This window comes from Budorcas taxicolor, chromosome 13 (genome assembly GCF_023091745.1).
Source record: "Budorcas taxicolor isolate Tak-1 chromosome 13, Takin1.1, whole genome shotgun sequence".
Classification (NCBI taxonomy): domain Eukaryota; kingdom Metazoa; phylum Chordata; class Mammalia; order Artiodactyla; family Bovidae; genus Budorcas; species Budorcas taxicolor.
The window spans coordinates 48,097,857-48,111,999 of record NC_068922.1 but is presented as its reverse complement, the minus strand read 5'-3'; the positions used below and the strand labels follow the sequence as shown (position 1 = coordinate 48,111,999).

The following is a 14,143-nucleotide window of genomic DNA, read 5'->3' as shown; positions in this document are numbered from 1 at the left end:
CTCTTTATATATTTTGGATATATGTATTTGCTCTATTGGATATATCATTTGCAAATATCTTCTTCCATTTTGTAGCTTGTCTGTTCATTTTGTTGATAGTTTCCTTTGCCATCCAGAATCTTCTTAAAATCCAATTTTTAAAATTTGCTTTTGTTTCCCTTGCTTGAGGAGACTTAGCTAGAAAGATATTGCTAAGACCAATATCTAAGCAATGCTGGCAAACAGAGGTGTAGTGCCTATGTATTCTTCTTCTAGGAGTTTTATGGTTTCAAGTTTTACATTCAAGTCTTTAATCCATTTTGAGTTGTTTTTTGTGTATGGTATAAGATAATAAGCTTCCCAGGTGGCTCAGTGGTAAAAAAAATCCATCTGCCAATGCAAGAGACATGGGTTCGATCCCTGGGTTGGCAAGATCCTCTGGATAAGGAAATGACAACCCCCTCCAGTATTCTTGCCTGGAAAATCCCATGGACAGAGGAAAATCCCATGGAAAATCCATGGACAAATCCCATGGACTGACAGGCTACAGTCCATGGGGTCACAAAAGAGTCAGACATGACTTAGCAACTAAACAACAATAATAAGATAGTGATCTCATTTCATTTTTTTGCTTGTAACAGTCTAGTTTTTCCAGCACCACTTATTGAAGAGACTGTTCTTTCCCCATTGTATGTTCTTTGCTCCTTTATCTAAATTAATTGTCCATATGTGCATGGGTTTTTCTGCCTATACCATGCTGTTTTGATTTCTGTGGCTTTGTGATATAGTTTAAAATCAGGGAATGTGATACCTCCAGCTTTGTCCCCTACCCTCATCAGGATTACTTTGGCTATTCAGAGTTTTTTGTGGTTCCATATAACTTTAGAAATTTTTGCTCTATATCTGTGAAAAACATTCTTGGGATTTTGATAGGGATTGCATTGAATCTGCAGATTGCTTTAGGTAATATGAACATTTTAATTATGTTAATTCTTCCAGTCCATGAATGTGGAGTATCTTCCCATTTATCTGTGTCTTCTCCAGTTTCTTTTAACAATGTCATATAGTTTCCAGTGTACAAGGGACTGTCTCATTCTTGTGTACATCATTCCCCATTCTGACATCTTCTCCACTCTTCTTTCCCTGCCTTTTCTCAGTCTCTGGAACATGGAATAAGAGTTTGGGGATGTGTGAAAGCAGCTGGAGGATGACCCAACCTGGAAGAAGAGAGTAGAAAGAGTTTAAAATCTTTTGATACTCTTCAAATCCAGTTAAAGTGGAGAAACAGAGTTTCATTCTTAATTCTGAATAGAAACATTTAGAATCCTGAGACTAAGCTGAGACTTCACTATATTTTGTTTGTAGGCTATGTCCTTAGATTTTATTTTGAAAACGTTATTTGTTAACTTTGGAAAATCTGATTCTTAGACAGGTACCTTTCAAATATGTCCCTTAAAATTATCTTACAACTCTCAACATGGTAAAACTTAATAAATAGTGGTTTTTTAAATCCTGGAAATATGAATTACATATAATGTTTTTCAATTTTATTATATAATTGTTATGTAACAATCTCCTGTAATACACTGGTTTTTTAAATTAACATTTCTCTTATCCTTGTGTTAAGGATAGCACATTTTTAGCAGATAAAAGATTATTACCGACATGTTAAAAGACTTGCCTAGAAGCATATGTGAGTGCAGTTAACCCCAAGCTTCCTGTCTTCCTCCCATTCTTAAATACAGAAACCCAGCTCTCTGAAATGAGATACCCTGATCCACCCCCAAAGCCGGAATTGTCCCAATGAACCACATATGAAACCTACTACCTTTTCTCTGTCTAGCTGTACCCGCTTCCCTGCTCCCCAGCTTGCTCTCTCGTTTCCTAGTTTGAATGACTTAGCTGAGGTCTTCTTTTGGCACTGCCAGCCTTGTCTAGCCCAGAGTAGTTTTCTGGCCTAAACAGATACCATGGTTAGAAATCTTCCCTCAAAATATTTTTTAATAACAGTAGGGTCTACATGGATTAGCTATAGATTTTGGTGATTTCCATGGCTCACTGGGAATTTTCTGGTTGGTTTCTTTTAGGGTCAAGAGGAAAATACAGAAAAGGTTGCTTACTTTTATATCTGATTTTATGTCTGTAACTTGAAGCTTGTGTTCTCCATATGGACAGCTTTTTCAGAATCAAGAAATAAATTGAAATTTTATATGTCTCCATATTCATGGATGTTTCTCACATCATCACAATAATAATAATAATAACTTGTTGAGCACTTCAGTTTGCCAGACACTTTACAGAAATTACCTCTTTCTACCCTCACAAAAGCCCTGTGAATTTGAGGCTGATACTCTCCCATCACACAGAAGTAGTACACATGGCCCAAACAGACACAGCAGCTCTCCCAGGGTCATACATTTATACAGCAAAGCTAAAGTGTAGCACTGAGTGGTCTAGCTCCTGAAATTTTGTGTTAACTTCTACATCTCATATCAAAACTCCCATTTTCCAGTTTTAGAAATGAGTTAGCAATTTGAAAATTATTAAAAAATAAAGAGAATGTTGTTTGAAAGGATCTCTAGAGCATCTTGATTCGCTTGAATTTGCAATGTGTCCTACATTTCTGGATGGTTTTTCAAATGTTTACTGTACTTTCATTTGCAGGCCCAAAAAGCTAATATTAAAAGCTTTCAAACAATATTGGTTTGTCTTTAAAGACACATCTATAGCCTACTTTAAGAATAAGGAACTTGAACAAGGAGAACCAGTTGAAAAGTTAAACCTTAGAGGTAAGAGGGTCCAGTATCTCAGTATGTCTTGACAAGGCCCATCAAGAGGGTGAAAGCATGTTCACCCAGTGAAGCATGTTCACCCAGTGAAGCATGTTCACTCCCAGAGAAACCTCTGTCTGTCATGGGCTGTCAATGGCCTCCTGCCTGGAGCTCCTCCTCCCCGTGAAGTACGAACCTGGAATGCAAATCAGTGAAAAAACAATCAGTTATTATGCTGCCCCTTCTTTCCCAGTGTGTCCAAGTCTCTGATGTGATGGTAATTGTTGTCATAAATATAGTACATGAGACATTGTTGGAACCTGTAAAGCTTTCTGAATTCCAAAACAATTATGTTTAATTCAACGTCACATTTGGGCTTTATGTCTGAAAATGGCTGTGAGTGTACTGGTAACTCCATTAACTAAAAATTTAATTAACTAGTGCACTCAATTCCCTTATCATTGTGACAATCAGAGAATTCCCTCTCCTTTAATTCTTTCAAAGTTTATGTTCAATAACTGATCATATGAGTTAGCCAAATTAGCCTGAAAAGGAAGTCAATCGATGATATATTTAAGAAATCCATAAAATAAAATATTTTTATTTATCCATGTTAAGTTCATAACTTACCTAGTAATCATTTAATTCAGCAGTCCCTAGCCTTTTTGGCACCAGGGACTAGTTTTGTGAAAGACTGTTTTTCCGCAGATTAGGGGCAGGGGTCGGGGGATGGTTTGGGGATGGTTCAAGCACACTACATTTATTGTGCACTTTATTCCTATTATTGTTACATCATCTCCACCTCAGCCCATCAAGCATTAGATCCCAGAGGTTGGGGACCCCTGCTTTAATTAATGTTATCAGCCTGCTCTTCAGTTTTTCAGAAGAGAGTCAAATCTGAGGAGTTTATGTTCAAATTCTTTGTTTTTAGATGCACATCTGATATTTGTCTAAGAGATTTCTCAGAACTCAGTTCTTTCCCTGCCTTCTATCGTTCAGGTTGTGAAGTTGTGCCAGATGTAAATGTAGCAGGGAGAAAATTTGGAATCAAATTACTAATCCCAGTTGCTGATGGTATGAATGAAGTGTATCTGAGATGTGACCACGTAAGTAAAATCACTTCTCTTTTATTAAGCCTCAAGACAAACCATCTCAGTTGTTTTCTCAAATCAGAGCACTCATCAGTCAGCTCCTGCTTTGTAACAATCACAAAAATCATAAAGATACGTACCAATAAGCATTCTGCCAGGTGACTAGGGATTGGATGATTCAGGCTGTGGGCAACTGGACAAATCTGCTTCAAGCCATCCACCTGGCTCAGCTGGCTCTTTACCACTGGCTGAGCTCATGGGCTTTACTTTGAGCCCCAGGCTGCCTGGGGAGGCTTTTCTCATAGTGATGGCAGAAGTGCCAGAAGGAGAGTGGGAACGTGTGAGACCTGCTAATGCTTAAGCCTGGAGTCAGTTGGTAGGTACACTGTCATTTCCACCCACACTCCGCTGATTAAAGCACATCCTTGGCCAGGCCGAAAGTCAAAAGATGGGAAATTACACTCTGGCTCTGATGGGAGGGACTGTAAAATTACATGGCTAGAGATGTGGATGCAAGGAGGGTGATGACTGAGGCCAGTGATTCAATGAGCCACACCTACTGTTGCCCTGAAGAATTAATTTCACTCTTCACCCACATCCCCTAGGCTTCTGGGACCACTCCGCTTTGCTCCCTGATTTGCTCCCTGAGGTAGCAAATGAGCACAGATATTAAAGAACAGTAGAAGCTACAACTAGCTGGTTCACATCCACCAATATGAGAAGTCAGTTAATGATTTTCCTGTCTTTTGTCAAAGGGATAAGACATGATATGAAAATGGGAATATACATCAAGGACATTTCCCAGTAGTTTGAATTTTCACCTGTCTGTGCTCCATGAAGCTCCTTTGTGTCCTTGGTTCATCTTTACATTCAAAGTTCTCCACACAGAATTTCTCAGTCGACATTCCTGTTCTTCAGTCCCTTGGTATCTAGAAACTCAACACAGGACACAAAAGGTCTCATATGGTGTTAAATTAGGTGATTAACAGACAGTTCAAATGCATGCCACCCCACATCTTCTAGAATGATGGTCCATATCCTGCTCTGTTCCCAGCATGGCAGCTTTGTACTTGAACTTGCTTCTCAGCCCTCTGGTGTTTCTTGCAGGAGAGTCAGTATGCCCAATGGATGGCTGCCTGCATCTTGGCATCAAAGGGCAAAACCATGGCAGACAGCTCCTACCAGCCAGAGGTCCTCAACATTCTTTCTTTTCTGAAGATGAAAAACCGGAACTCAGCATCTCAGGTGGCTTCTGGTCTTGAAAACATGGACATAAACCCGGAATGTTTTGTGTCACCTCGGTGTGCAAAAAAGCACAAGTCTAAACAGGTACTGCTAAGCAGGCTGGGGTGATTATTTGCAGTACATTCTGTATTTTCTGAAATAGAATAGGGAATTAAATTGATTGAGATCATCATCATGAAAAATCAGCTAATGGGGAAATTTATGAACTGGGTATCAAATGATATTAAGAAATTATTGTTAATTTTTTAAATATTTATCTACTGGACTGTGTTGGATCTTAATTGCAACATGAGGGGTCTTCACTGTGCCATGTGGGCTTCTCTCTAATTGAAACACACAGGCTCTGAGCATGCAGGCTCAGTCACTGTAGCACATAGGTTTAGTTGCTCTGTGGCATGTGGGATCTAAGTTCCCCAACCAGATATTGAACCCATGTTTCCTGCATCAGAGGGTGCATTCTTAACCACTGGGCCAACAAGGAAGTCCCAAATTATTGTTAATTTTGATAGCAATGACTGCACTACTAACTGAACATGGTGGTATTCCCAGAACAAAAATTTTAAAAGAATGATTTAGTCCCCACAAATTAAAATTTTAAATTTATGCTTCCATAAGAGTGGGTTGAAAGGTACACAGTAAAATGATTCAAGTAGAAACATTGCCCATGGAGACCCCACAGACCCCAGAAAGAAAGCAAGCCTACAAATTACCTGATCATCCTGCTTCTCCCCAGTGATTTGTATGTATTATAGAAAAAGAGAGAGAGAAAATGAATGAATGAATGGAAAGGAATTGTCTTTGTGAAGCCGCAGTTGGGTCTTGTGTTCATTCTTCTCACTGGAGACCTGAAGCCAACAGGATACTTGCTGTAGAGAGTCAGTGTCTGCTAAAGGGAATTTGACATCTTCCACTTCTGCTTAGCTGGCAGCCTGCATTCTGGAAGCCCACCAGAACGTGGCCCAAATGCCCCTGGTCGAAGCCAAGCTGCGATTCATCCAGGCATGGCAGTCTCTACCTGAATTCGGCCTCACCTACTACCTTGTCAGGTGATTATAATGCTCACCTGCCTCTTACTTTCTGTTCAATTCTAAGTGGCTTCCTTGGAATCCAGTTTATTCTCATTTGGTCTAGAATATAAAATTCTCTTTTTTGTAAACTTTAGAATACTGTCTGTTCACAGATGGCCATCACTTTTGGCTGCTCGTAACAATCTTCCATACCTCTGTTCAGAGTGCCTACCTGATCTCTCTGCTTCTGCTGCTTGTCCCCTAAGTTTTCAATTTAACAGCCTGTGTGATCCTTTTAAGTCAAATCCTGTCGGGCTTCTTCTCACCCCATCTAAAGGCATTCTGTCACACTCAGGGTAAAGGCCAAATCCTTACAGTGGCCCTGCAGGACCTTAACTCTAGAATTTCACTTCCTCTCCCCTCATTCATGCTGCCCTGGCCTCCTGGCAGGGAGCCATGCTGGCCTCCTGGCAGGGCTTTGAGCATGAGGGGGCTGGTGAGGGAAAGAGAGCTCAGGCCTTTGCACTGTGCCCTCCGCCTAAGATACTTTTTCTCCAGGTATCCACATAACTCACGCCCTCATAGACACCAGTTCTTCAATCAAATCTTCCTTCTCACTAAGATCTCCCTGACACTCTATTTAAAATTGTAAGAACCTCCTCCCCATTATTCCCTGTCTCACTTCTGTGCTTTATTCTCATTCATGATCTTATCTGACATATATAGTTCATTTATTCATGACCCTCTCCCCCAGCTAGGATATAAGCTCAATGAGGTTAGGAATGTTCTTTCTGTCTGCTTAGGTTGCTGTGCCTAAGCAGTGCCTAGAAGGGTGCCTGGCATACACAGTTGGTACTAATTTGAATTAATTGACTTGACTACCTCTTATTTTGCTTTCCTCTAATGTCAATTTCATTTAAATAATGTCAGCAGGACATCCTAATTCTCTCCAGCCTTTATATTCTCTCTATCACAATAATAATGCCCTTTGCAGAAAGTTAACCCCTCATTGTCTACTCTTCAGAAATGATTTAGAAATGTTGGTATTATTTTTAAGAAGTTGTGTGTGAATAAACATCATGTCACAGGAAGTAGTTACATCTTTTAATTAAATTTTTTCAGATTTAAAGGAAGCAAAAAAGATGACATTCTGGGAATTTCATATAATAGGTTGATTAGAATCGATGCAGCCACTGGGATCCCAATTACAACATGGAGATTTACAAATATGAAACAGTGGAATGTAAACTGGGAAATCCGGCAGGTAAAGTGAAAGTCTGGATACATTCAGTATTGAACCTATTAAACCTGTGCTCCCTCAGAACTGCAGCTTATTCTGATTTTAAGAAGGTATTCTTATGCCTAGAATTTAGAAACCACAAGCATGTGGTAATTGTCTGCTAAAATAATCATAGGCAGTTCTGGGCAGTTCCCTAACAAGTATAGGCCAAATGCTTTTGAATTAACATAAGTTGGCTTGGTCTCCATACAGACAGACCCTAAAATTGCTCAGTAGTTTAATTTCCTTCAACTCATGTATGATTATATAAGATTTAGGCTGATAATTACTTAGCAGAAGCCACCTGAGATGCATATATCATACAGAATAAATCCAAAACAGACCTCATCTGACTGGCTGCCAAGAGGTATAACTGCTTGAGGACTCCCAGGCTCAACTGACTACGTGGAGAGCATTCTAGTCCCAAAGGGGAAAAGTACCAAAGCCAGCATGGTACACAGGGGTGACAGGGGAAAATTCCACCTCTGACTTCAGGAGCCGTCCACCACGATCATCTCTGCCCTGGGAACCAGGCCACACCTACGTCACAGGCTGTGCTGGACTGAGTCAGAGCCACCTGAGAGTCCTGATGATTTAAAACATTCTTCTAATGATGACAGAGGAGCTCTACCTCATTCCTGTGGCATTCCTATTTTTCCAGTAGAAAGCTATCAGTGTAGAGGGAGGTTAAGAGGCTCACATTTTTTTAAGAACCATGGATTCCTCTCAGCACAGCTGTTGACAGTCTTAACTGTTTTGTAGAATGAAGGTCTGAGATTAGATGGCCTCTAAGGCAGTGGCCTGAAAACCTTGCTATACCCTCAAGGCCATATAAATCCACCTCTGGGAAATGGAAATCAAAACTACAAGGTGCCACCTCACACCAGTCAGAATGACCATCATCAAAAAATCAGCAAACAATAAATGCTGGAGAGGGTGTCGAGAAAAGGGAAACCTCCTACACTGTTGGTGTAAGTTGGTGCAGCCATTCTGGAAAACAGTATGGAGGTTCCTCAGAAAACTGAAAACAGAATTACCGTATGATCCAGAAATCCCACTCCTGGGCATATATCCAGACAGAACTCTAATTCAAAAAGATACGTGGACCTCTATGTTTAAAGCAGCACTATTCACAATAGCCAAGACATGGAAACAACCTAAATGTCCAACAACAGGTGAATGGGTAGAGAAGATGTGGTCCATAGATACAATGGAGTACTACTCAGCCGTGAAAAAGAACAGAATAATGCCATTTGCAGCAACATGGATACACCTAGAGATCCTCATACTAAGTGAAACAAGTCAAAAAAAAGGAAGATAAATACCATATGATATCAATTATATGGCTATACCATATGATACAGAACCTAAAATATGACACAAATGAACAAAAACAGAAACAGACTCACAGACACAGAGAACAGACTGATGTTTGCCACAGGGGAGAGAGTTGAGGGAGGGATGGAGTGGGAGGTTGGGTTTAGCAGATGTAACCTTTTGTATATAGAATGGATAAACAAGGTCCTGCTGTATAGCACAAAGAACTATATTCAATATGCTATGATAAACCATAATAGCAAAGGCTATTGTAAAAATGTATACACACACACACACACACACACACACACACACACACACACACACACATATATATATATTGGGTTGGCCAAAAAATTCATTTGGGTTTTTCCAGAAGATGTTACAGAATGAACGAACAGTTTGGCCAACCCTGTATATATATATACCTGAATCACTTTGCTATACAGCAGAAATTAGCATGGCATTGTAAATCAACTACAATTTTAAAAAATAACCCAACTGTGTACCTTAAATAGGTCTGTTTATTATATATCAGTTATACCTCAGTAACACCATTTGGAAAAAAAAAAATCCAACTCTGGGAATGGCCAAGGTCAGTGACTCTTTCTTTTAAAGGTTTTTAAAATAACATTTATTTCTTAAAACTTATCATGTGCATAATAGGAAACCAAAAAACACAAAAGGCAAAAAACAAAGTCATCCATAATCACAAGCAGTTTACCATTTGATGTGTCCTTCTAGGCTTCATTTGTTTATCTATAAAAGTAAGCATCCATTTTTATATAATTAAGATCATACAGTTATATATCATGCTTTTTCACACATCATGAATATTTACCATTTCAAAGTGCCAAAGCTATATGAGTATTTGATAACCAAGAATACACTACACCAACTCAATCTAGAAAGAAAAAATGTAGTCCTACCTTTCTTGGGACAAAAATTTCATAAAAGTAAAAAATGGCAACAGACCTCTACATAAAGATGTTGGCAGAGTCATGATTAAAATACTACATTCCCTTAATATTTTAAAAGTGAGACATGAAGCAAAATATAAATATGAACACCTCCACATATATCCCTCCATTTATACTTCCTCCTCCCCTCTGCTGCCAACCTAATGAACAAGTCCTGACCTTTATTTCTCAGATGGATTAATAAGTCCATGTCCAAGATGCTACTTTTTTATCAATTATAACAAAGATATTTACAAATTGATTAATTCAATAGTTCTACTTTTTAGTCATATGTTGTCACCTCAGGACATCTAAAAGACATGTTGCAAATAGAATGAACTTTGCGAAGATGTTTTGCTTTGCATATAAGAACATTTCAACATATCCATTGTTGTATAAGTTACATGCATTTTAGCTTTACTGTATATTCTTTGTAAATACTGGACAGTATGTCCCAATTGTATAATATTTAGTCTCTAGATATTAAAGAGTAGCCAATGTTTGACAAAAGTACAGTTAGTAAACTAACATTTTGCACACTTTGTGTTAAAATTCATTGAAAGGCCATCTTCTGAAAGGGACCTTTGGAAGTGAAATTGTAAGCCACATCTAAGTGACACACGTGCCCATACTTACCCACTGTTGGATGATGATGGAAAGAAGAAATTGAGAGAAATGAAGCATTCTAGATTAGAATGTTTCTATGTAGATCATCCATTCTTAAGGTCCTCAGCTGATTCCAGTGGTAGCCAAGGTAGAGAACTCGTCAAGCTTCAATTTCTTCTAGTGTAGAGTTTATGACTTCCAGCTGGGAAGGACTGAGGGCCGTGGCCATGGAAAAATTCACATGAGCCTTTTCTTCTCCGCTCAAAACTCTGCAAAGCATCCTATCCCTCCACACACACTGTTTAGGCAGTTCTTTCATCTAAAGAGACAGACAGGAAATATCTTTGCACTAGGTCTTAGTGTTTTCCCAGGTGTGCGGCAAAGTTGACACCACAAGAGGGCGCACGGAGAGCAGAGATGTTTTTCTGTAAGCTTTGATGCAAGCAGTGGGGTTTTGTGAGGTTCGGGAAAAGCTGTCAGCACCTCAGCAGTCCTCAGCTCTGGACCATCTCCAGCCAAGCGGCTTCTTTTCGATCCATCCTTGTCAGGTTTAAGCGTACCTATGCCTTCCCCTTCCAGGTGGCTATCGAGTTTGACCAGAACGTCTCCATTGCGTTCACCTGCCTGAGTGCGGATTGCAAAATCGTGCATGAGTACATCGGAGGCTACATTTTCCTGTCCACCCGCTCCAAGGACCAGAATGAAACGCTTGACGAGGACCTGTTCCACAAGCTGACCGGCGGCCAGGAGTGAGCAAAGCAGGCCTGCTGGGCCTGCACAGAGGGCGGCCTCCCTGGAGCTGGGTCCATGGCCCGAATCGTGTGTACGCTCCAGGCTCACAGCATATATGGACACCCAGACCCTCTCCTTATTTCAGACACCTTGCCTAGCACAGCCGTCCCCCACCTCTTCTCTCTGCCGCCTGTGGTGGAAGGAGCCTCAGTTAACTTAAAATGTGGGGTGGGAGAGAGCACCGTACTCGGCATTGCTCTAAGGCCCCACCTGTGACTTGAAGAGCCTGTGCGTACAGGGTTGGAAGCTGCCCGTGTGCTTATGGCTTGGTTGTTAAGTCAGAGGAAAGCCAGGTAGCACATGTAGTAAGGACAAATCTTATTCCCCAAACTCAGGTATGAAAAGAAATAGGTCTTTCCTTAACAGAAGTGCTTTTACCTGCCATCTTGTGGAACTGGTAGAGGGAGCCCTGATTATTCTTACGTCCTGGGGATCAAGGTCTAGGGTGCAGGTCTGGGGGAAGGTGGGGCTACCTGGTACTAGTTGGTGACAAGGCATCAGAGTAGTGGCCCTTGGTGGCATGAGTCCAGAGCGGCATCTGCCAAGGTGATCACTGACTCCTCTTGTCTTGGACACAGGTTACTGCCCCCCACCCCGCTGCAAGTCCCATTCCATTCCAGCCACCTTTAAGTCCTTCTAAAGACGTGATAACACATGGGCTCTGGGAATCCCGCTCCTCAAAACTGCTTCATGTCTCCAAAGCTTCTACCCTGGGTTGGGGCTCAAGAAGATGGGTCCAATTCTCTCTTCATAAAACCACCTCATGCATCGAGGCTTCCAGCAAAGTTTCCATTGCAACCCGTCAGGGAGAGAAGAGCAGGACAGCCCATCCCCAAAGCCCACCAAATTTAGGAGCTCTTGGCATCCCTGGAGACTTCTACTGGGCCTTTGGCGGGTGGGTGGGTGGGGTAGGGAAGCCTTGCTCTTATCACCCAACAGTGCTCTCTTAGATTTGTGTCTGTTTACGCGACTGTGTGCACTCAGTTGCTCAGTTGTGTCTGACTCTGACCCCATGGACTGTGACCCACCAGGCTCCTCCATCCATGGAATTTTCCAGGGAAGAATACTGGAGCAGGTTGCCATTTCTTACTCCAGGAGATGACTAGATAGCATCACCAACTCAATGGACATGAATTTGAGCAAATTCTGAGAGACAGTGGAGAACAGAAGGGCCTGGCATGCTGCAGTCCATGAGGTCACAAAGGGTCAGACATGACTTAGCAACTGAACGACATATGACTCATGGCCTTTCCCCTAAAGGCTTTTGACTTTTGTAAATCAAAAGCTGATAACAAACCTTTTTTTTTCCTCTGCTTTTTGCTTTGTCATCTCTGCCATGAGACATGAACATGGGCCAATTAACAGCTGCCTCAATGGTCATTTTCTGTTTTGGTTTGTCATTGTTGGGATGAGTGAGTTTTAAGAAAGTAAAAAGCAGTACTGGGGATAGAAGGATATATGAGATGTATTTTATTATGTTTTTATAAATATTCTTCTGTCACACAAAGGATATGGGTTGCAAGGTTAAGGCCGAGACTCCCTTTCCACTTTAAAGTTCCTTTAGGATGCAAAGCTCAGGGGGCCTTGTTGGCCCTCAGATGCCCAAAGACATCCACTGTTGCTTTATTTTCCAACAGAGCTATTTGAGAAGACAGATCTCTGCAATTCTGGGGGCCACCTCAAGACAGCTTTGCTGGGGACTCTTCAGCCCTGAGGCAGAAGTTGTCACTGGAAGTTCCTCTTTCAGCCTCACCTTAGAAGTGAATGTTAGTGAAGAATCTTCAGGCAATACCTGAACTTCTGAGGCCTAGCTTAAAGATTAATTGTGCCTCAGGCACTTGACTCATCTGGTCCATGTCATAAAGAACTGAGTTTGAAAATCCCTGGTGGCTCAGAGGTTAAAGCATCTGCCTGCAATGCGGGAGACCCAGGTTTAATCCCTGGGTTAGGAAGATCCCCTGGAGAAGGAAATGGCAACCCACTTAAGTATTCTTGCCTGGAGAATCCCATGGACAGAGGAGCCTGGTAGGGTACAGTCCACGGGGTTGCAAAGAGTCAGACACGACTGAGCAACTTCACTCACTCACTCATACAGAAACCAGTGCCAAGTGACCGGTGTTGAAGTTGGTGGTTATTTCTCCATAGTCCTGGGTCCCATTATTTTAGAACCTAGCTGGGCCCTAGATTAAAATAGTGCTCCTTGATGTCACAGTTTACCTGTCTGCTGTCATATACAGCTCTGCCTAATTTACCAAAGCTAGACCTTTGGTTCAACTTTCTTCCTCAGCTTTTCCTAGTTGTCTGATATTTCCATGTAAAACTCAAAAGAGTTGACTGGTTTTAACCAGACTTTTAAGGGAGCATTTCTTCCATGACTACACAGCAACATCCCAGAGGAAAAAGCAAGTGTGACAAAAATCATAAACATTGCTATTCTAAAGAGCAACTTACAGATTTTTTTACATTGGGTGCAAAGGTCACCTGACTTCCTACGATGAAATTTGAAATTAATGTGTGGCTTTCAACCTTGTTTGTTTTCTTATCTAGGTACATAGGGAAATCTGCATTTTTTTGTTATTTTATATGACTTTTTTAAAGTTTTCTACAGATTTGAATATGGTCTAATTGTGTCATCTCCAGTCTGTTGACTCTAAAAAGGTGTATATTTTCTCCACTTTGAAAAAGAAGTGCAACTTTCAGGTTTAACATATGCTTTTGCTCACAATTCCAAGATTTGAGCATATTCTCTGCAGTGAGATTGACTTAGAAACATTACTTAATCATTGGTTTCAACTTCTTTTTTTGAAACCAATTGATCATCACCAGATTTTCTGACATATAGTGTGCTCTTTTTATCCAGGTCTACCTTTTGGAAAAAGCACCATAGAGCAAAAATAGCCAGAGGCATCAGAATGCCTCTGATTTATGGTCAAATGTCAAGGGCACATCTTTCATTTAGATGGTCCCTAAGAATTAGGGATGTGGAGTTTGTAGACATCCTTTCATGCAGTTCTTTTTTTTTTTTTTTTAACTGCAGTTGATTTACAATACAGTTACAATGCAGTTGTATTAGTTTCAGGTACAGATTCTTTTCCAT

General features: G+C 40.8%; 1 protein-coding gene across 1 annotated transcript in view; it reads left to right on the top strand.

Moving 5' to 3' along the window:
• The window catches only part of FERMT1 (FERM domain containing kindlin 1), a 55,917-nt gene extending 44,910 nt beyond the window's left edge, over nucleotides 1–11,007 (top strand). Inside the window, exons 10-15 of the mRNA XM_052650962.1 lie at nucleotides 2,644–2,768; nucleotides 3,750–3,856; nucleotides 4,949–5,170; nucleotides 6,008–6,132; nucleotides 7,216–7,357; nucleotides 10,834–11,007. Of these exons, the coding sequence (XP_052506922.1) occupies nucleotides 2,644–2,768; nucleotides 3,750–3,856; nucleotides 4,949–5,170; nucleotides 6,008–6,132; nucleotides 7,216–7,357; nucleotides 10,834–11,007 (895 nt within the window). The remainder of the gene's footprint in view (nucleotides 1–2,643; nucleotides 2,769–3,749; nucleotides 3,857–4,948; nucleotides 5,171–6,007; nucleotides 6,133–7,215; nucleotides 7,358–10,833) is intronic.
• The last annotated feature ends 3,136 nt before the right edge of the window (nucleotides 11,008–14,143 follow it).